This window comes from Camelina sativa, chromosome 11 (assembly GCF_000633955.1).
Source record: "Camelina sativa cultivar DH55 chromosome 11, Cs, whole genome shotgun sequence".
NCBI classification, from domain to species: Eukaryota; Viridiplantae; Streptophyta; class Magnoliopsida; order Brassicales; family Brassicaceae; genus Camelina; species Camelina sativa.
In genome coordinates this window covers 21,860,154-21,884,281 of record NC_025695.1, presented here as the reverse complement: position 1 = coordinate 21,884,281, position 24,128 = coordinate 21,860,154, and the positions used below count along the sequence as shown (strand labels likewise).

The 24,128-nt window shown below is 38.9% G+C and overlaps 2 protein-coding genes and 1 pseudogene across 2 annotated transcripts in view; 2 read left to right on the top strand and 1 right to left on the bottom strand.

The window, feature by feature from the left end:
• Positions 17,818 to 19,132, top strand: LOC104728208 (annotated as a pseudogene).
• Positions 19,554 to 22,567, bottom strand: LOC104728207 (F-box protein At3g19880-like). The gene has a single exon (XM_019232684.1). It carries the CDS (start codon positions 20,841 to 20,843, stop codon positions 19,893 to 19,895), a length of 951 nt encoding a protein of 316 aa, XP_019088229.1. The 5' UTR covers positions 20,844 to 22,567; the 3' UTR covers positions 19,554 to 19,892.
• The window catches only part of LOC104728206 (peptide chain release factor PrfB1, chloroplastic-like), a 2,078-nt gene continuing 916 nt past the window's right edge, over positions 22,967 to 24,128 (top strand). The window contains exons 1-3 of the mRNA XM_019231915.1: positions 22,967 to 23,521; positions 23,642 to 23,713; positions 23,823 to 24,123. Coding sequence (XP_019087460.1) covers positions 23,347 to 23,521; positions 23,642 to 23,713; positions 23,823 to 24,123 — 548 coding nt within the window. The 5' untranslated portion in view covers positions 22,967 to 23,346. The remainder of the gene's footprint in view (positions 23,522 to 23,641; positions 23,714 to 23,822; positions 24,124 to 24,128) is intronic.

Genomic DNA, 24,128 nt, shown 5'->3' with positions numbered 1-24,128 from the left:
ATTAATCGAAATAAACATTTCTCCAAATTTTATAATTCTATCATTGTGAGTGTACTTATTACTTTGAAAAACCTTTACATTGAAGTTCATAAAATCATATAAGAAAACTAAAATACTATGTCACTTCAAATTTGGAAGGAAACACTTGGTATTCCTTTTAAAAAAAGTCAAGACGCATATAAAAATTTATTATTATTTAACTCACTTTAAAGGCATCAAGGGTCATTTAACTCAAAAATAACTTCTATCCAATAATTCCATACATTCCTCCCAAAAATAATATATATATATATATATATATGTGTTCAAGATTATATTTAAATATTACAGAATTTTTTAGTTAGCTAAACTTATTGTTACATATATACAATATATATACATAAGAATTTATATTACTTATTAACACCATAATTCGACCCATTATTTGCTTAACTCAAAATTGGTTTCAAAGCCAACTAAAGAAAAACAGAAACGATCTTATTGATATTAGACCAAAACATGGGCATACAAACATAATCACTTACACAGAAGATAATTATTTTTAAAAATAACTTATTATTGCAACAACAGCGTCTGAAGGGTTTACATAAGCAGTTAATTAGAAAATCTAAAATACAATAGATGTATTGGAAACAATATCAGTCAATGATAAGATTGGATCCTCAAAACCAAAAAACAACATCCTCATAATTCATAAAAAATAAACGCCACAATTGTACACATCTAAACGAAATGGTATAAAGATATAGTGGGTAAATACAAGTGACTGTGAAGCCCATATATGCCTAATTAAAACAAAATAATACAAAAGAGAAAACGAAAAAGACCAAAAAAACAAGAAAGTGCCAACTACACCACAACCCACGCGTTGCGTGGGGAAGCACCTAGTAAGTAATAATACTAGCTTTTTTTGGTTGTACTACATTAATCAGTATTAACAGTTTTACTATTATTACCAGTTCCACCAGTTTTACACAATCGCGATAACTCAAAATCGAATCGAATCTGGGAGCTCATTCAAATCTCTAAAATTCACTGCAATTCAACCATAAAATCCATTTCTTATCATCTAATAGCTCAGTCAACCCATAAACCATGGTAAAACACCCAATTTGCTAAGCATCTCCAACAAAATCCAATCTAAATTTTAAAATTTTAAAACCTAATCCAATTCAACTATTCTTATGTTTGTTGAAGAATGCACCTGCATTATAAAGGAGAGCTTGATAGAACTCAAAATTTTGATGACACGACGATAATAGAGAGCTCCGATGAAGAATCGTCGGCGACGGAATCAACGACGTCGAGTAGAGCAGCAAACTAGCTTTTTTTTTCACATTTTGTTTCCTTTATCTAATTAATTCAAAATCTAAAAATAATGGGGAAAATGAAGAAAATGAATTGAAGGGTAAAATCGGAATATAACATTAACTTAAATGAAATAGGGGTATGTAAAATAGAGAAGAAGATAGGAGATTATATTTTCTACTTGGGGCTTCTGAGATGATTACTCCACTAAAATGAGCATACTTTACTTAATAAAAGATGTTTTTATTTGTAAAAAAATAGACAACTAGAGGGTGTATTTTGGCAAAATGGTATACAACACCCCAATTTTTTTTTAGAAACACGTGTCGAGTCGTTTCACGTTCAACTCGTCCAGGCACCTAAATTATCCCTTGGCGTAGGAGTTCTCGGTTGTGGGTCCTTCAATTTTAGTTAGAGAAAAAATCAGATTTGTATTTACCTTCATACACTTATTTATATTTTATATTTTTAATATATTATAACAATTATTACAATAATCTAAAGCTAAATTATATCCCACCAAAATCATATTTGTATTTACCTTCATACACGTATTTATATTTTTATATTTTTTTAATATATTATAGCAATTATTACAATAATCTTGTGACAACCCGTCCCGCGGATCCCACTAGCCCACCGCTAGCCGCCCCAACGGACCCCAAGCTGGTCCTGCAGGGCATCGATCCTAATCCCTCACTGTGGATATCCAAATCTACCAGTAGGTAATTGGTGCACCAGGCGTTCCTCGAACCATAGTCCCCACCCTTTAACAACCTTCCCACAGGACAAGTTGTCACCAATTGACCTGTAGATCAATTGGTGACAGCTTGTCCTGTGGGAAGGTTGTTAAAGGGTGGGGACTATGGTTCGAGGAACGCCTGGCGCACCAATAACCTACTGGTGGATTTGGATGAATAGTTCCTATCCACAGTGAGGGGTTAGGATCGATGTCCTGCAGGGCCAGCTTGGGATCCGTTGGGGCGGAGGACGGGTTGTCATAAATCTAAAGCTATATTATACCCCACCAAAACTTTTGTCAAATACTCATCATTACAAAATTATTATTGTCAAATTTCTAAAACGTTTCGCAACTTATTACAAAATATTTTACATGCAAATAATTCATCAAAGCAACATATAATGTAGTAACTACGTACAATTTTACTATATGTTTCACCATTAAAATTATGCTCTTAAACCCTAAATTATTTTATTGTTAATATATGTTCTTTATTACCACCTATAAAATGTCTTTTAAACAAATTAAACAAATTTGATGTTTCTAGGCAATCTTATAATTACTAAAATTGTTTTGTGACATAATATTTTTAACCATGAATTTTTTTTTACTCCAAAGATATTTTGGATGAACTAGTGGTGAAAATTATCTACTCTATTACAATGATTTTATGACCAACTCAATCAAAGTTCAATATTATAATCTTGATAGTATATATAAAGCCTTAGATAATTCAGATATACAAAATAGAAACTTTATAAACAATCCAAAACATGATATATGTCATAATCACGTTAAGGATCGATGTCTTATTTACTCCTCAGAAGTATCGCATTGTAATTAAACTACTTAGAACTATGATCTCATCTCAAATATTCTCGAATCGTAAGTTCTCAACTTATTTCTGTCCAAATAAAAAATTCTCATATATTTCTTTATATACTAGGATTTAAACAGTTTAGGAACCAAATTCGATAGAAAACCACGTAAATCAGGTTTGAAACCAATTTTAAAACGATTTACCGTTCCAACTACCAAAATTACAAAATCGCTTCTCAATTACTCGGTCAAGCAGCTCTTGTTTTAGTACCGGAATCATTGACATTATTTAGAAGAGAAAACTCTAGATTTTGACCAAATACATCAACCACCGATTAATCTTCGAAACATATAACACTATTAACTGTAGAATTACTTTTGGAACTTCCATCAGTGTCTCCATCCTCGATTAATTTAGCGTAATTTATATACTTTGATTCTATTTCATTGCATCTAATAACTTCCATTGAAGAACCCGCACGAATAAAAGACCCACAATAGATCGGCAAAATTATATCAAAAAAAAAATCAAAGATTTAAGCTTTTGATATAAACATGTAAATTTTATGTACATATAATATTATTTTCTATATTAGTTTTTCCTATTACGTTTCAAAAATAATAATTATTTTGACATAGCTTATGTAATTTATTTTAGATTTGTTATTCACTATTTCTTGATTAACAATAATATACATGCTTAATGAATTATTATTTTGTTTATACATGTCAAAATCTAATTGAGAAAACACACATCGTACAATCAAAAATATATTAGTTTTATCAATTTTCTTTTTTGATTTAGGAATTATTTTTTAGATATAAATATGTAAATTTTACGTAGATCTAATGTTATTATCTTAAGGGGCATTCTCAAAAAATACCCTTTTTGCATGCCCCTTTTTATAAATACCCCTCTCAAAACTACCCCTCTTGATATACAAAATGACCAAATTACCTTTTTGAGTGATAGCAAAAATGTACAGTCACCAAAATCGAAAAAAAATTCCCGTCAAAAACTATTTTTTTTCCCGCCAAAAAAAAAATTCCGCCAAAATTGAAAAAATTTCCCGCCAAAAAATTTAATATTTATACAAAATCTTTTAAAAACTTTTTAAACACCTTTTAAAAACCTTGTAAAAGCATTTAAAAATATTTACAAGGTTTTTAAAAGGTGTTTAAAATGTTTTTAAAACATTTTTAAAAGGTTTTTTTATAAGGTTTTTATAAGGCATTTACAAAGTTTTTATAAGGTTTTTAAAAGGTTTTTAAAGCCTTGTAATTTTTTTTGGCGGAATTTTTTTTGTCGAAATTTTTTGTCAAATATTTTCATGTAAGGGTAAAATGGTCATTAAAAAATAAAAGAGGGCAAAAATGAAAATAACAAAAAATGGTATTTTTGAAAAGAAGTATATCAAAAAAGTTATTGATTGACTTTAGTTCTGAACCTGCTTGAATGATCTTGGTAGAAAATATTGACTTATCCATCTTCAATGTCTGCCTCTATTTGCGAATTTTTTCTTCTTCGACTCCCATATTACCACCAACTCCTCGCCACACTTGATTTAATAAAACTTTACTGGCTTGAAAACATGTTCTGCATCTTATCCTTCCTTGGTCAACTTCTTATCTCGCCCAACTTCTTCTAAGTCTGTTACTTATGAGGTTCGGTTTAATAACTTCACCCATCTCTTGCCGCTTAGCATAATAATGCTTCTTCTCCGCCGTTCATTAATTTCTTGCACCCTTTTTGTCTATTTATAGACAGTTTCGTCTTCTCCGCGTTATCTTCTTGCATCCTCTTTTGCACTTAATTCTTGGATCACACATTACTTCCTTGATTATACTTGGTTTGACCTTCTCAAGTTGTTTTGCCATTTCGATCGATTTGCGCCGCTCTTTTGCTCTTTTGATATCTTTGAATCTGCCTCATCCTCCTCCATCATTTTTCTCTTCTCCTTCTTGTTGCTTTTTAACTGAATTGGTTGCCCTTTCCTGGTTGAACTCTCTTGAACTTCTCTTGAACTTCTTCTCTTTTTGTCTGATCGCGCTTTGTGGTGACTTACGTGAATCCTCATCAATCGCGTTGAAGCAATGCAAGCTAATTATGCAATTAACTATGCAACCTATAAAACTCAAGCAACAATCAAAGCAAGCATTTTAAACAAGCAAAGGTTAGCAAGCAGTTTTAACAACACAACAACACGGCTAAAGAACATAAGGTACTTTACAAAAGATACGAGGTTCTACAACACTTAGCCGATACTTCAAGGTTTTGGATCCTAGATAACACAACAAAGGTTAAGTCTAGAAACCTACAACACAAGAAAAAAAACTATCCAATCCTTACACACAAATTCAAAAGGAACACTTCCCTTACTCCCAACCATCTACTGGTTCCTGCGCCTAGTACACTCTTCACAAGTGCACACACACGCCCTAGACGGTTCATCAGGTAACGGTTCAGCGGGAGACTCGGTTGAGGTAGAGGCGACAGACAATGAGGTTCCAGCTTGATTCATCGGGTCTTCTTCATCTCGACTAGCTCGGTCTAACGGGTTCTCCCCCGTATGCACAAGTTGGCTTGATGGGTTCAATCCTTCTCGCACAACTCGGTCCGGACAGCTGTGAGTGAAATGCCCACTTCTTCCACACTCGGTACAGATAACATGGTCTGGGATCAACGGACGTTGTGGTCTTGCCCTCCAGCAATGGTTGTTCAAATGACCCGGCATACCACACGAATCACAAGGCCTTGAGTGCCTCACGTACTCCGGGTTTGGACACACCGTATTCTCCGGGGAAAACATACGTCGAAGTGCTGTCCTCCAACAGTTTCTGGTCCAATGTCCAACTCCCTCACACAGATTGCAATAAGGTTGGTTCCTTATGTTGACTTGATTTGGATAAACCACTCTCTTTCGGGCAGTAGCTCTAGTCCTCAGTCGGCCTCTTGGTTGTGTAGTCACAGACTGCGCTTCCTGCTGCTCTCTCAGTTGCATCTCCTTATAGGACGTCCTTGGCCTCTTTGAACTGCTTTCGCCTTCCTCAAACCTTACATGACTTCGGTTTAATCTTCTTAACTCAGACATCCTCTCCCATTCTAAGTCTCTTGGTTCTTCCTCTTGATCAGCTAACACCATCTGCAACGGTATGGCTCGTATAGGACTGTTGTGTCAAGGCACAATTTGGTCCGGTATTACTTGGTCGGGCATTACTCNCCTTACTCCCAACCATCTACTGGTTCCTGGGCCTAGTACACTCTTCACAAGTGCACACACACGCCCTAGCCGGTTCATCAGGTAACGGTTCAGCGGGAGACTCGGTTGAGGTAGAGGCGCCAGCCAATGAGGTTCCAGCTTGATTCATCGGTTCTTCTTCATCTCGAATAGCTCGGTCTAACGGGTTCTCCCCCGTATGCACAAGTTGGCTTGATGGGTTCGATCTTTCTCGCACAACTCGGTATGGACAGCTAGGAGGGAAATGTCCACTTCCCTCACACTCGGTACATATGATATGATCTAGGATCAACGGACGTTGTGGTCTTTCCCTCCAGCAATGGTTGTTCAAATGTCCCGGCATACCACACGAATCACAAGGCCTTGAGTGCTTCACGTACTCCGGGTTCGGACACTGATAGGCAAAGTGCCCTCGCATCCCACAATCCTCACACACCGTATTCTCCATGGAAAACATACGTCGAAGTGTTGTCCTCCAACAGTTTCTGGTCCAATGTCCAACTCCCTCGCACAGATCACAATAAGGTTGATTCCTCATGTGGACTTGGTTTGGATAAACCACTCTCTTCCGGGCAGTAGCTCTAGTCCTCAGCCTGCCTCTTGGTTGCGTAGTCACAGACTGCGCTTCCTGCTGCTCTCTCAGTTGCATCTCCTTATAGGACGTCCTTGGCCTCTTTGAACTGCTTTCTCCTTCCTCAAACCTTACATGACTTCGGTTTAATCTTCTTAACTCAGACATCCTCTCCCATTCTAAGTCTCTTGGTTCTTCCTCTTGATCAGCTAACACCATCTGCAACGGTATGGCTCGTATAGGACTGTTGTGTCAAGGCACAATTTGGTCCGGTATTACTTGGTCGGGCATTACTCGATCTGGTCCGCCTTGGTTTCTCACATCTCGGCTTGAACTAGCCCTTGGTCTCACATCTTCTCTAGGCTCCACACTCGCGACAGCTTCTTGGTCTTGGTCTCTTGGCATTATGTCTTGGTCACTTCTTGATTCCACCACCAAAGTTGGTATCCCCTCGTCATCACTTGACAAAATTTCGATCACCTCCACAAACACTTCCCTTCTCGTCGTCGGCTCCTCCGACTTAGAGTTTCCGTCACCTGGATTCCTTTGTCTCTCGGCCTCCGGTACTATAGGTTCACCCTCAACTCCATCCGCTCTCTCCGGTGAGTGTAACTCGTTCAACCTTCAAAGAATTTCTGCGACCGTCTCTGCTTTTTCCTCCACTGGTTGTCACGTACTGGTACCTCCGATCTCGGGTGTCACTCTGTTCCTACTAGCAGCAACTTCTTCTCCTGGTGAATGCATCTCCGTCAAGAAGTTCAGAATCCTCTCGACTGCCTCCAGGTACTCTCTCATATAGTCCTCTGGATTAACCTCGTCATAATGATCCTCCACAAGTTCTAACAGCAACTTCTGTAACTTATCGGCGAGCTCTACCTCCTCCGTTTCGTCTAGACACTCAGATGGATCGGTCTCAATAGACATACTGTCCCCTTCTCCAATCAATCGCCGATCCACACTCCAAGTGTTTGGATTTATTGGTACATGACTACTCTCTGACTCCATCGACAAATACCCATTGTGATGATTACAACCCTCATGTCTTGGCCCCTCATCTCCTAAACCATCCCTGCAACCTGAATCACCTGAAGACATCTAAAACCCACAAGAAACAAGGTGAGATGCTTAGTCCAGTCTAAGTTTCAACTTAAAACTAGACAAGCAAATAACCGGATAAAATTTGTGTTTTTGCGACACATTTACTCGATAAAATTTTGAAATGCACAAGTGCTCGCGGGTTCAAAAACACCGCTCTGATACCACCGTTGTAACGCCCCCGAACCGTTCTATGACCACGCAGGCCATCGGACTGCCACGAAATGCCACCATGGAAACTGTACCAAGGTGATCCAGTCGAGGGACGGAAGCTGCAGACTTCCCAACCGGTCCTCCCTAGCACAATTCCACCCGCAACCGAGATTACTTAGGCTTTGCAACCCTTGCGGCCTGGTGCGTTGTGTTGACCCGGACAAGGCCGAGTACCATTTGCAACTTGCCATGCTTTCCCCGAAAACCGAATACATTACTTCAATAGTTTATTACATTGAAAATAAATCATTAAAACAATATATAAAGATAGTCGGATAACTTGTCATCAATCGCTTATGAAAATATAGGGTTTTACAAAGAACACAATAAAACCCTATCCGGTATCCTAATGTTTGCTCCAGCTCTAGACTCACTTTGGCTTCCTGCAAAACAAAATAATATCATGAGTAACCTAAGATTACTCAGTGAGCCTGGGCACCCCTTTCTCCTAAACAGGATTCTACTTCCCAACCCGACTACCCCAGCAAGCAAATAAACAAGCAAGGCAAACTAGCAAGCAAGTGATCAAAGCAACGCAACAGAAACAAAGCGGAAGCAACAATAATAAACAAGCGAGAGAAGTTAGAACGACACGACCCTACTCGGACGAACTATACTCGCTAGACACAGAGAAAGTTGACTAGAGGTACAAGGACTGCTTATATGCATGCTCACTTGGACACAATAGACTCTTAACTCTTACACGACTCGCAAGGACGACTAGAATAAAACAAGGGACGCTTGAAATACCCTAGACTCCTTCACCTATGGGCCCTCGATAATTTGTTCCATTCCACAACACTTCCCATGCTGAAACCACAAAGATAACCAGCATGAGCCCCAAAGGTTACATCGTCATGTAACGGTCACGCTAGTAGCTAGCTAGCCGTGACATTGTCCCGCGCGAGTGGTCATCGGGAACTCTCGCGAGACAGAACCGTATTTGGAACAGAAGATCGACACTATATTCTAGCTAGGACTCGAGAAACAAATTCAAGAGATTTTGCTAAAATAAACCAACCAATCAAGCAAGAAAAATCAAGCAACACAAACAAGAAATTCAAGCAAGAAAACATGCAATAATCAACAAGCAATAGAATAACAATTCATGCGACTTAGATTGTTTTACAAGCATGCAATCCATTTAACTACTTAATCATATTAATGCAACAAGTTCGATTACGAATGCAATCCATTTTAAGCGATTTAACCCATTTAAATCCTTTAAGTCTAATTAAGCATGCAAGCTAACCTCATCCAATTTTACGCAATAAAAATTGCTAACAAACTTCCCAATTTAATCATACATGCAACCGGTTTCAAGCAAGAGATATTGCTAGTAAATTCGCTAAGTCTCAACATGCATGCAATCCTCTTAACCAACTTTTAAGTGTTCCAATTTTACTTAAAATGCATCCAAATTTATCTTGCATGGTGATTCTTAATTCAAATTCGATGTTCCCTTAACATGAATCTAGCATGAATCCTACCATATTTCGCATGCACCAAATTAAACCAATTCTAACATGAATCTAGTCTAAATGCATCACGCAAAGGTCACTCGCAAAGATCTAAAGATCCATGCTTTGTCCCGCACACAAAACCACAGAACTCACTTTGGGGCAACGGATGATGGATGGACTTCACTGCACCGCGGATCAGACAATCTTCTCCTTCGCGTTAAACGGCTTCCCGCTCTTCGACCGCTTTCGTCCGCAACCACCGTCTCTTCTCGGCTTGTCCTCGACACAAACACCGTCTCCTTCTCGACTTGATTTTGACACCGACACCGTCTCCTTCTCGATGATCTCTCCTTTGTTTTTCTCTCGGCGCAAGCAATATCTCTCGATGATCTCTCTCTCTCTCTCTCTCAGCTTTGAGAGAACAAAGCTTGAGTGTTTTAGTGTTTGGGAGGAATGAGAGAAAATGAGAGAAAAACCACAAATGAAATCGCAGGCCCTCTATTTATAGGCTCAACTTCTCCTTCATCTTCCTTAGTGCGTTTTGACAAGTGGTGCTCTCTTTGTTTGCATGTGGCGCGTGGATTACACCGCCCAATCCCCTCGCGACCTTCCATTTATAACACCAAAATTCTTTTTGCATGTGTGCATGTAATCTGATTGGTCAGTTTTACAAAGGCACACGATTTCTTGCTTTCTCCGGCAAAACTCGTCCCTTCGTCCGACGCTCTCGACAGTTCTCGACATTTCTCGGTCTCGCTCAGACACCATCGGCTCTCTCGGCAATACTCGGACAGTTCTCTCGGCTCCTCGGGTACTATTGGCTTAATACGTCTCGGTCGACTCGGGCAGTACGTCTAAGACAACTCGGCCATCTCTCGGTCCGCTCAAATTTTCTTGAATTCCCTTCGGCATTCGTCTGGTACGTCCGGTGCACGTACGTCCGGTACGGTACATGGTACATGGTACCACCGGCCATCTCTCGATCTGTCCAGAATTTATCGGACATTCCTTCCGTAATTCTTCTACCTTCCTTCCTTGCCTTCCCTTTATGTCCTTTCCACTCCTTTGGCCAGGGGTTTTTATTTTGAATTTTACCCTTTGGTGAGGGTCATTACAGTGAAAGTCCTAGTGATGGTGATAGTGATAGTGAGAGTGATAGTGAAGTAGGACTATCCGGAAATGGTCGCATCGGTGAACGCTGGTCGGGCCGATGGACAAGGATGGACCGATTAGACCATGGGCTGATGGGTGGCCCGGGAACTCGGAACTCTTGCAAATATTTAAGCCAACTCAAGGGAAGGAAACCCGAGAGAAATGGAAACTCGCGGAAAAAGGCAATATTGGTCGATAGGGCTTATCGTTTTGGGGCAAATCAAGGCGGTTTAGTCGACCCTATTTAAAGGATAGAACCCCTAGATAAATTCTCTAGTTTTCGCATAAAACCTTTTTAGCCGCCGCAAGAGAAAGAGAGAAGGGTTTCCATCGAGCTTGGCCGAGAATTCCTAAGTCTAGATCGAGAGAAGAACGGTAAGTCTTTCTCCACCTTGATCTGTCGATAGTATATGGTTCATACATCGATGGTTAACGATGTAGATCTGTCCGTGTAGAGGCGGGGATCCTAATTGGTCATAGGGATTGAGAGATTAGCACCGTAGGTCAAAACCGAAGGTGAGTGCGTGACTGTGGCCGAGTTCCATGGTTGATTCTCTTGACTTGTGGTTTATTTAATCTCGTTAATTGCTTGTCTTAGTTAATGGTTAATGTGTTCTATTGCTATATGAATGGTGGTTGGTCTAAACGACTTGGACAACTAACCTATGTGAATTGTTTGACTTGCATGACTTGATTGGAATATACCCTGTGTTGGTTTGAGATTATTGAACTGAGCCTAGTGAGACAGGATGACCGCTCGACTAAGCAAACTTGTTTGCTTACGCCTCCTTTATATGGACGCAGGAAAAGAAAGGTCCGGTGAGCAGGACATTAGTGGCTGACCAGCTCGTGTGACGGAGGCAAGGGAGGAAAAGGATGGTGGCTTTGGGTAGTTTTAATTATGGCTTTTATTTCTAAGGATTGTATTGGTACCAGGCATGATGGTAAGAATGGTTGTTAAGGATAATCTGAATTTCTAAGTTAATGAATGCGTATTTTTAAGTTATTGAACCTGTTATACTTTTCTGTTGTTGCATATTGTTAAACGAACGAGTAGAAATCGCATAGGCCCTAAGAAAATTTTTATCGGCCTGTACAGCCGTGTACGGGTTTTTAGGATCGGGATCTGACAGATTACCTGGAAGTGGTGGAAGAATGGTCCAAGGATGAGGAGGGTATACCAACCCTCATTGTCAAATCAAAAAGGAGACCAAGGGAAGCGGCTAGAGAAGAGGCTCAACCTGAACCGGTAGCAGTACCAGTGTCAAGCTGTAATGAGCCAGTGTCTAACCCAATGCCATGGGCAAGACAAGTCGGTAGTGAGCAGAGTGTAAAGGCTCAAGAGATCGAGAACCAAAGAGATGCGGCAAGGAGGATGGGTCAATGGGATCCAATGCTGCTAGAGGTGGAGATCAACAACGAGTCCATGATGAGGCGGTTGAGTTTGGGTGAGATGAAGCCGATGAACGAACATCAGGATTAGGCTGAGGCGGAATCCGAGAATGTTCATGTACCAATGGCTGAAACTGAACCAAGGGTGGGTCAAGAACAAGTGGTGGAAAACCTGAACGCGGAAAGTGGTACAAGAGGAGTCGGGGGTGAACCCGAAGAAGACCAGGATATGATCACTAAACGTGAAGTGGATGAGGCTGATGGTGAGCAAAGAGGGAACCAAGAAATGGTACCTGACCAAGAATCAAGGGGTGAGATAGTGGAAGGAATGGTCCAAGAGCTCAAGGACTCCATGATGGAGTTGGTTGAGAAGTTAGCCGAGGAGGGTCATCTGAGAAAGGAAGTAGTTCGACTGGAACATGGACAGCCGAGTGAGAAGCGGACCAGGCTTATGAGTGATATCATCGGACCCGTGGAACGTGAGGAAATACGAACACGGAGGGGAATGGTAAGAACCCGTTCACAAGCCAGGAAGCGAGTAACTAACCCTTCCCGAGTGCAAATAAGAAACTCAGTCCATTGTGCGGCATGTGGTGAGAGTGGTCACCGAGCTTGCTATTGCTGGAGAGCCGCCTTGTGCACTCCAGGACCGGGAGATGTGGTGGTGTGTTGTGAGTGTGGTGCATTTGGGCACCAACTACAAAACTGTCCGACAAGACCCGTGAGGACGGATGAAGGTGGACCAAGTGGAAGTGAAGCTCCAGAGCCTGTGACCTCGACCTCTGTAAACCCGCCTGCTGAACCAAGTGTTGACCAGCCGCCTGAACGATGCGAGTGCTACTGTAGGATGTGTAAGTTCTTGAGAGAACCCTAGGCACCTGTTAGCCATGTTATAGGGTATCATGTAAACCTGTGGGGGAAGGTTAGAACTTATTTTCTTTTAGAATTCTAGGACGAATTCTTTTAAGGGGGTAGAATATAATGACCCGTATCACAGAGTACGTACCGGACACGAAGAACGTGTACGAAAGAAGTGGAGATATCTCGGAAATACAAAGAAAATAAAATTTCCGAGAACGACCTAAGTAACTTGTGCCTAAAGTTACCAAGTCGCAGAAGGGTCCAAGGCCGAAGAACGGACGTGAATCGTTGGAACATCCGGTTCGTTGGACGATGGATGATCAAGGACGATGGTGAAAGGACCAAAGGAAGGAAAAGGAAAGTAATGGCCATGGAAAAATGGTACAAAGGACGCAAAACGGACCATGGGAACAAAATGGCCACGTACCAACCGAACGGTTAAGGTACCGCGGAACTATAGACGGATCGTACGCATGGTACGAAAGGTTCAGAGATGGACGAGACAATGGAATGTCACGGAAAAGAGGTCCAGAGAAAGACGAGGAAGACCGATGTCATGGTCAGGAGGACCGGGACTACCGAGGAAATAGACTCGCGGACGAATGGGTCATTTTTGCGGACAAGAGCGGGAGCTTGGGACGCAAGAGAGATGCGGGAAGGATGAGGAAGTGGAAGAGTCTCTGCATGGGAGTGAGACGCCACATGTCGCTGGATTAAGCCTCCTTTACCAGCGAGTAAAATACACTCGCGAGTGGGGGAGAGTACATGCAAAAAATGTGACACTTGTCACTTGATTTTTGCCATTTGCCAAGCTGAAGAAGTCGAGTGTGGGGCTATAAATACACCCCTTGACTTCTCATTTTCGACCAAAACCCTCTCAAACAACCAAACTCTGCCCAAATTTTTCTCTCAACTCTCTTAAAGAAGAAATCTCTTGATTTCGAACAAAGAGGAAGAAGAAGAGGAGATCTCGTCGGTGGGAGAAGCTAAAGATCAAGGGGAGGTGCTGTCAGATCGGCGTGGTGTGGTGAAGCTCAAGTCAGCCAAAGGTCTTCAAAGCCAAGGTGAGTTGTGGATTTTTCTTATGGGAGGTGCATTAGCTCTCTAGCTCTTGCATCAGCCCTTGTGTATTGCATTTGTTTCTTGTTGCATGTAGATCTAGAAGATTGCATATAGTCAAGAGGGATTCAAGGGGGTTTTAAGCATTCTTGGGGGAGAAAGGCTTTTTCTTAGACTAGATGCAAGTATGAAACGCCTTGCATGCTAGATCTAAGGTTTTAAAACCATTTGGAGGGTTGGAAATTTTTTTAGAAAACAAAATCTCATGCAAGTGTGAAATGCCTTGCATGATTGATTTTGGGTGTTTTGAGATTTTTCTAAGGGATTGGTAAAATATTTAAAAAAAAAATCACTTGCAAGTGTGAAATGTCTTGCATATTTGAGTTTAGAATTTTCTCTGTCATGGGGATCGATGGAAAATTAGTAAGAATTGTTCTTACTTAAAAATTTAGTGAATTGGGGGTGTATCACGCATATTAAAAAAAATATTTAATTTTGCATGATGGGAGATCAGTCTAGATGAGGGGATATTGTTTTTGGTGAGTCCATACGAGAATCTCCAGGATGGAAAGAGCCGTATCAGGACCCAAAAATTTAAAAGAATAAGTTTAACCTCTAAGTTGTAATTAGGGGTTGTTGGTGAGGCCATGCGAGGATAAATTTAACCAAGGAAATTTAACCTCATGGTGTTGATGGGAGATCAGACCATTGGAGTGTTATTCTCTTAAGTCATGCGAGAATCTTCTGGACGGAAGGAGCCGCATGCATGTGAAAAATATGGGGTAAAGATGCATGCAAAATTTATAAATAAAAATTTAACTTGAGGTTAAAACTTTTGGGGTTGGGAGCATATAGGATACATGCATGATTAGAATTTTCTTAAGTTGCATGATTGTTTTCTTGTTGCTTAAGCTTTGTGTGTGGTGATTGATTGTTGCTTGCGTGTGACGCTTGCATGTTTTGCGTGTGGTATGGTTGTACTTAATTCCTTGAGTCTTGAGTCCTAGAGTTAAGTGTTGTCCTAGCTAGTTCGCGAGTTAAACGTCTCGGTTATTAGCTAGAGGTCGATCTTTGTTCCCGACATGTGTTGTGAATGTCCGGTGAGCTAATCCAGAGGGATCTCATGGCAGGACAAATTCGGTGTCTAGCTAGCTACTAGCCCGAACCGTATGACGATGCGGTATGGTGTGCCCAGTTGTTTACTTGGGGGTAACAACGCGGAGGATTTTGGTGTGTCCGGCTGGTTGCCTTTGTGGTATAAACGTGGAAGAGTGTTGGGTCGGGACAGAGGATCGATGGGCCCTAGGATGAGTTTTCCGTAGGTTTGGTGGTGGTTCCCTAGGTTGATTGTTATCTCCCTGGGTTAAGTCTGGTAGTGTCGGTCACGGCGTGGATGCCTGACTGTGTGATGACTAGGGTGGTCAAGTTATCTTGATGCACCGCTAGCATTTTCCACCTTGGCAATGATTGCGGGTGAAGTGGCGTGGAGGCCAAGTTAGTGACAAGGGTTAGACGAGTCATGTCTTGTTTATTTCTTGCTTGATAGTGTGTGTTTGTTTGCCTGCTTGTTTGCGCTTCCGCATTGCGTGCTTTGATTGTGGGGTTGCTAGGGTAGTTGGATGGGTTGAGATAGCATGTTAGAGGGGGATAGCATGTTAGAGGGTTGCCCAACTCATTGAGTAATCATAGATTACTCACCCTTCTCTACAATTGTTTTTCTTGCACGGAAATTAAGTGGGTAGAGTCGAGTTAAGGGTATCGGATAGAATGTTTCCATGTTGTGTTGCAAAAATCCGTGTTTTCTTGTTTATTGTTTTCGCATGGATCCAACTGTTTTTCTTTGTGTTACGATGATTTGTAAACATTATATAATATAATAAATCGACTTATTTTCTTATATATTTTCGGACAAGTGGAGCCGGTACGGTCTAGTCCGGGCCAGCACAACGCCGCGTACGTACCGAGGGTTGAAAAACCTAAGGGAAGTACGTAGCGGATAGATGGCTGTCGGTGGACTGGCTGGGGAACCTAATTCGTTGGTGGAACTTCGGGCGGATCGCAAGCAGTTGTTTGATTGTGATGACCTCCGGGCCGGTCCGCGGTTAGTCCGGCCGGGTGGACGGATCGGGGGCGTTACAGAGGTCCTCAAAATATTTTGAAGCAATATTCTCCACACCCGCTGGAGACTCATCCAAAACATTATCAGGACTAAATAAGCCAACAATTTTATTCCTCACCCGCCGTTGTTTAGTAGAGGCTTGGAAATTTTTTGTATTTTTGTCCCTAACCCTAAGCCAAAATTTTCTACTTTTCTGCTGCCAATATATTTCCTCATCATGATATGCCTCTTTTAATTTCCTCTCTATACTTCGAATTTCCACTTGGGGAAACGAATCATCCATCTTCGCTTCCTGTAAAGCCGCCTTCAAAGAAGAAATGAGTGAAGGGCCAATACTAACCTTATTCTTCCGCCACCAAGAAATTAAATTTCTGCAATTCTTAATCCTATCCACAAATACTGGTACCCGAAATTTTTTTGTACGGTTCCATCCCGACTCTATCGCCCCTAACAAACCATCTTTCCCAACCCATCGCTTGTCAAAACAAAATTACTTATTGCATCTCATAACAGATTTTAGGCAAGTCGCTAAGATTGGGGAGTGATCAGAGCCAATCTTTTCCAAATAATCAACTTTTGTTTGAGGAAAAAAAACAATGCCAATCCTCATTGCCTAAAGCACGATCTAAACGACATTGAACCACCTGATTATTATGGCAATTACCTCTCCAAGATAACTGCTCACCATTGCATGGGAATTCTAACATACCACAATGTCGAATCATTGAAGCAAAAGGCACAAAAGAAGAGGCTGGTCGCAAAGCCCCACCCTTCTTCTCATGATTTCCAACAAGTTCATTAAAATAACCAATCATAAACCAAGAATCAATTTGGAAAGACCCAATATCCATTAACTTATCCCAAATTTTTTCTCGATTTTGAGGAATAGGATCACCATATACAAACGATAAAAAAACCAATTGGTGCCCAAAAAGCTTGTGCATCAATAATACGGTCACTAGCAAATAAAATTGAAAGTTTTATTTCATCTATGAAAAATAAAACTAAACTGCCACTAGACTTACGGGGTTCAACAGTATACAACTTATTATAACCAAACTTATTTTGAAATTTTTGTAAATAAGAAAAACATTTTTTGTTTCTGATAAAAATAAAATGTCTAGTCGATGTTTTTTTCCACAAATCTCCAAAATATTCCTATGTCAGGTCAGCCCCTATGCCCTAACAGTTTCAACTCAAAATCTTCACGTTTGAGCGGGCGGTTTTGGGAGAGCCCCCATCCCTTTCTTAACTTGATGACCACCACCACTTGGAGTAAACCTTTTATCATTATGATCTAGTTTTCTTTGTATTCAATTATCATTATGCACACAACATGGTCACATCTAGTTATACATTATATATAAACTAAAATATAATGAATCTACTTTGGAAATATAAGTTTTTCTCTAGATCATATTAAAATTCTATGTACACTTTTCCACTTTTAGATTTTAATTAGATATTCCTATATATACAAATATAATACAAGAAAGGTAAGTTCTCACTACAGTTAATCACCAAAATATATATTTTTAAAAAATGCCATTTAATTTTACAACAAGCTCTATTAACCTACATGTTTAGAATTGAATTTGAACAAAGGAAAGATGATGGCCCATTAAGCCTAAATGTTGCCTCCAACAAGTTAGAAGACACTAACCAGAAGCGTCTATCCAGATCTCGTTTGCGATCAGTCTAGCAAAAGCCAAAATTGCAAGCAATCACTTTAATTCTCTGTTGTTTTCTGAGCATGATCCGACTTTGAACAGACAGTTTCAACAATGGCTATGTCCGATCTTCCAAAAGATTTGTGGGAGGAGATACTCTGTAGGGTTCCAGTAATATCTATAGGAGCAGTGCGGTCTACTTTTNTTTTTTTTTTTTTTTTTTTGATAACGAGTGCGATCTACTTGCAAAACGTGGAACACTTTATTCTACGATCAGAGTTTTACGAAGAAGCTATTTGGTAAAACAATAGCAACGAAGGACAATGCGTGTCAGGTGGTGTTGATGATGGATTTAAAGGTTTATTTAAGCAGCGTCAATCTCCATGAAATTCACAAATTAAGACGATCGAAGACGACAACAACGTTAAATCATGTATCATGTGTAAAGCTAAACTCACTAGCCTAAACGATGACGTAGGTTATCAAGTTGATAGTATATCCACTATCTTTCACTGTGACGGTTTATTGTTATGCATCACTAACGTTGACAAGATGAACATTAGGCTTGTGGTTTGGAACCCTTATTTAGGGCAAACAAGGTTGATCAAACCCAGAAAAACTTACCAGTTATTGGACAGGTATGCTCTGGGATACGAGGAGAAGAAGAGCAACTCGCTTCGTACCCAGTAGATCTTGAGATTCAATACTAAAGATGTTTGGAACCACCGAATCTATGAGTTTGAAATCTACAATTTTAACTCTGATTCGTGGAAGGTTTTTAGTTTCAATCCAGACTGGTTTGCTAGAGAAAAATATATAGAAGGAAGAGGATCAAAAGATCTCTCAAATTTCTTGATCTGTTTTGATTTTACAACAGAAAGATTTGGACCGCGTCTTGGTCTGCCGTTTCACTCTTTCTCTGACGATACTGTGATTATCTCTAGTGTTAGAGAAGAGCAGCTTGCAGTGTTAGAGAAGAGGAGGTTCCGTTCAGGGATGATAGAGATTTGGGTTACGTCTAAGATTGAGCCTCAACAAGTATCGTGGAACAAGTTGTTTTTAGCGGTTAATATGGAACCACTCACTCTTTCTACGTTTGACAGTGCGAGTTTCTTCATTGATGAGAAGAAAAACGTAGTTGTGGTTTTCGATAGAGATACTTATAACCTCAAACCCAACCTAGCTTACATCATTTTCAATGATGGATACATCAAAGAAGTGGATCTTAGAGAACCTAGAGATAACAAGTACCCCACTCGTGTGCTCATATGTTCCAAGTTTAGTGCAAGTTAAGAAAGTTTCACGAGTAACGCAGCAGCATCATTACGTCTTGTTGGCAAAGCATCAGCGGATTAACTTCGGTTTTGGGTATTTTGGGGTTTTTATTTTGTTTTTATGCATCGTCTTGAGTTTTTTATGGTCTAGATAGACGACTATTCTTGGGGTTCGAGGTCTATCCACGGACGTTTCGTCTTTCTTTCTATTTTGTTTTGCTCGTTGGAGAGATCTTGTCTGTTTAAGGCTTTCACATGCCCTTCATTGTTAAACAGCTTTTGGTTTGTTAAAAAAAAAAAAAATCGCGTGCCTCCTTGTATTCAGTTTTTAAGTAATGTTTTGATAAAGGTTCTGACCAGATCATGATTCTGATTTCATTACTTATCATTATGTTGCCGGTGGATAGCAAATCAAAATACTGTGTGTAATTTTGTTTATATAAGTGCATATATCTTGGACTTAACTGAAAAGAGAGGAGTAGGGTGATGAAAACGATTTTGATGTTTACTACAGAAACAAGTCAACAACGTAAGTAGACTAAATACATAGGCATCAGCTGGCAATATTTTCAGAAATCCAAATTATTTGTCGCATTATATATGAATCACTAGTCCTCTTGTTTCCTTAAATCTCGACTGGTTTAGTGTATAGTCATCATCTTCTTGTTTCCTTACGACTGGTTTTGTGTTAAACCTAGTTATGTTGGTTAGCTCCGCCCTCCCTCTTCTTCCCTTTCCTTTTGCTCTTCCTGTTATTCTCTCCCCCTTTGCGTCCTGCAGTTTGCACTAAACTTGGGAAATAAGAGCACATACATGGGTAACAAATTCTTTTTCCTCCAACTCCAAGATTCATTTTTTTCAAGTATCCATTCTCTCCAATGATGTAAGAAGTAGCTGTTTCGTTGTCTCCGAAAACTACCCGAGTTTCTTCGCCTCGTCAATGAAGAAACTGCAATCTTCATCAAACAGAAGTTCATCACCAAAGGACGGCCCAATAATATAAACTAAGAAAGGGATCCACGACACGGCATTAGGCTCTATCTTAGTAGTAATCCAAATCTCTAACTCTACCGTAGATGTATCAACAATTTGATACAACACAGCGAGTTTCTCTTCTTTGACACAAGACAAAATTCCACAATCATCATCAATATTCTGAGACGGCAGAGACAGAAGCTGTCCAAATCTCTCTGTCGTAAAATCAAAACAGATTAAAAAATCTCTCTCTTCATCTAAATCAGAATCTTTCACAACTAGATTTTTCATAATCCAAAAGTAAGTATTTCCATTTAACGTTGTGCCAGGGGAAAACAATAAACTATCCCGGTTGGTAATGATATTTAATACCCTCCATGAGTCAGACTTAATATCGTAAATTTCATTGTAGTTCTGGGAAAACCTCAATATCTTGTGATTCTTGTTGTTGTCGCAGCCAAGAGCATACCTGGTTTCGTCTGTTGTGTTTTTGGTTTTTATCCATCTGTTTTGTCCTAAATACGGGTTCCAAACCATGACCCTTGACTTGTCTCTTGTGACGCATAACAATAAGCCATCACAATGACATACTAGAGATATCTCAACGCGGTTATCATGTAAAATACCAATCTCCTTTATTGACTGGTCAACCGATTCTTCACCGTCTTCGTTGAGGATTCCATGGAGATTGAACCTCCTTGAACAAAGCCAAAAATCCTTCACTATGAACCCTAGAAACTGATGCTTTGGTTCTATATTACATAGAATCCGATCTTTAGATAAAGCATTCCATCCTTTGCAAGTTGATCTCAGTGTTCCCAGAGAAGTTTTGGGAACCCTAGACAATATCTCCTCTACCAAATCCTGTGTAAGATCAGACATCATTTTCATTGTTTTCAAGTGCGTAGGAGAAATTAGGGGTTTTTTTTTTAACTTTCAACCTTACACCCTCTTTTTTATGATTGATATTTGCTTTTTTTTTTTTGTAGTTATAAGGAAAAAACACTTCTTACCCTATTGCCCACAAAGTGCCTTTTCTTATATAAATAACTTTCGGTAAGATAATATATATTTTTTTCTTTTTGACTACAAAAGAATTAGCTCAAACGAGCTAATTGGTGGAAAAATTGTTTACATACATAACATTGTGCGGAGATGTACGCGTTTGGCGTGCCAACGAATCTGCACGATTAAATATGCAAAGATTTCTAATCCTTGTGAACTATTAAATATAATTGCAAAAATTTTCTTTACTAAACTAGTCTAATGGAAACTTCCGCATATGAAATGCTTTGCACTACCTTTCTCATATCACACAACCACATTAAAAAAGCAAAAAAAAAAGTAACAAACTAACAATTGTTTCCACTTTACAAAATCTCTTGACATTTCCGAGGCCAGTAACTCTCCTGGTGTATGGCAGCTTTTAAAAGAAGTGCACTTCGGCCCTGTTCATTTTTAAGTTGCTGGATTAGCGACTGCGACAGAAACAATAAACACAAATGGAATCGTAATTGTCGCTGCCATTGTGAAAAGAGCCGCCGAGAGTTGTCGTACTGTTGAAATAACCTGTCACAGCGCTCGCTAGAAATTCCGACGACTCTTCTTTCACCCCAACAACACTTTTTCTTAAAAAGAAATATCTGCATCGTTATCTTGCTTTTCCGTTGTCGTTTTACTTTTTAATTGCTATCCTCAATGTCGTTTTGGTCGTCGCAATCACTCATATAGCGACTTTAAAAAGAACAGGGCCTTCGTGGTTTTCTGGTTCGTAGACGTATTGCTTTCAAATTTGTAAACATTAATGGCCCAACATCAAAGTTTGTTTGTAGTCCACGGTTAAGTTCCTTTGTTTCGGTTGTCGAAACTTGTTTTATTATTAGTTACTAGATTTATAACCGCCGGTTGCACGAAACTGTAAACTTTTCTGTTTTCAATGTGAATTATTGAATATAACTATAAACATTCAAAACTAAAAATATTAATCTATACAGACGTCAATTTATTGTTTTAAACGATTTATAAAAGATATTTTTTAAATATTTTTGCATTGCTAATTCTTGCTATTTTCTAGAATGTACTTGTTATTTATTGGCATCTACTCTCTTTTTATATTCTATTATCTCACATATAGGGTGTGAATGGAAACATTCAAAAGGCGGTTTTCAATACCTTTTTCTTAAAACCACACTAAAGTTACCAATCACACAAAAGTTGTTCATTTGCGTTTTAAAAAAAATATATATTAATAATGATGATTTGCGGATTTGTCCAAGAGTTTATGCCTTGGACCGCTTTTACATCTAACTATGGTTATTATCCAGCGGTTTTCATCTAAAAAATACTACAATATCTTTTAAATATTTTTTAATACAGATATGTAAAAACAAAAATATGCATTACCGTAAATACCTTTGTCTTCTCTCTAATAAGTTATGTATAACAAATTAAATAATAATTAATTCGAATATTTAGGAAATAACTACAAAATTTAATTATTTACAAATAATAAATTTACTTGTGCATAAAATAATTACATAAGAAGTTAAACTTTTCGTTTAAATAATTTGGATATTTAAGTTTCAAAATAATTTTTATTAACACAAAACAGATAATAATATACAATTATATTAATTATCTATATTTTTACTAATTTATTCATACAATTATTTTTACTAATTTATTCATACTTATGTCAAATAAATTTTCTACAAAAAATGTATTTACAAAATATATGAAAATATATGACAATACTTTATGTTAAATATATACAAAAATAAAAATATTTATTTATTAATACAAAACAAATTAAAAATATATAATTATAATAGTTATTAATAAAATAATATTAAATCTGTAGTGCAAATAGTTTTTTACCAATTAAACATTGTTTTGTACCGCTTATTTTGTAAATAAAAAACATAAATAAAAATTTTGTAATCCAGTTTTTTATATTAAAAACATAAAAAAAAACATGAGAAAAAAATAATTTGTAATCCAATTTACTTATGTTTAAAACAGAAATTTTTAATTTTAAAGAAAAACATATGTTTAAAAAATTTCTGATTAACAACTGAAAAAATTCTTATTAACAATACAGCTAATAGTTTATTCACCAATCAAACATTATTGTGTATGGCTTATTTTGCATAAACCACACTTGTTCCGTAAATACTTTTATCCCGTACTTACCACGGTTTACACTATCAAATCATTACTTTCGCACTACCAAATCCGCAGTTCGGACCCACAATATAACTTTGGTCTGATCAAACTTGTTCAACTAATTTTTTTTGGGCAAACTGAAATTGGTGACGTGGCTGCTAGCTTCGTATGGATAACTTGGCAAAGGTCAGAAGAAAATTAGGAGAAAAGGCTTTGAGCAGACAGAACCATGTCCATGGAGCTCTGCGTTCTCGGACCTCTCCCCGGTCGGAGTTTCGCAATCGCCAGAAAACCTAATCTCTTGCTTCTCCGACCAACGACTCCCCCTCTTCTCCGTATCTCACTCCCGCTCTCTCTTTCTCATTTGTCCTCTTCTTCTTCGTCTCCTCGTCTCACATCGCCCAGTAAGTTCATCTCTCTCTCTCTCTCTCTCTCTCTCTCTCTCTCTCTCTCTCTCTCTCTCTTTCTCTCTCGCTACAATTTCAAGTTTAGAACTCAAATTTATGTGTAAATTTTGTTTCCAGTAGTATTCGCTGCGCAGGAGAGTAACTTGAGTGTATCGAATGAGAGTGAAACCAGTGAGTGGGTGATGCAAGGTACGTGAAATCTGAGATTTGTACTCGAAATTGTTCTGCAACTGGGTCTTACTTGTGTGTTGTGTAAGGGGGTTTTGATTTCTTTTTGTTTTATGCTTATCTGTGATAGATTTCTATACATTGAGGAAAGATGTTGAAATAGCATCAGCTCGTGTTGAAGAGATTAGAGACTCAGCTGGTTTGCAGCAACTTGAACAAGAGATTGCTAATTTGGAATCTAAAGCTACTGATACCTCTTTTTGGGATGACCGTTCCAAAGCTCAAGAAACGCTTTCCGCTTTGAATGATCTTAAAGATCGTATGCGGCTGCTTTCTGACTTCAAATCCATGGTTATGTTCGGTCTCTTATTGATGGTTTACATATCTAAGTTCATGTTTATGATCTTTATAATTGCGGATTTTGAGATAATGTGTT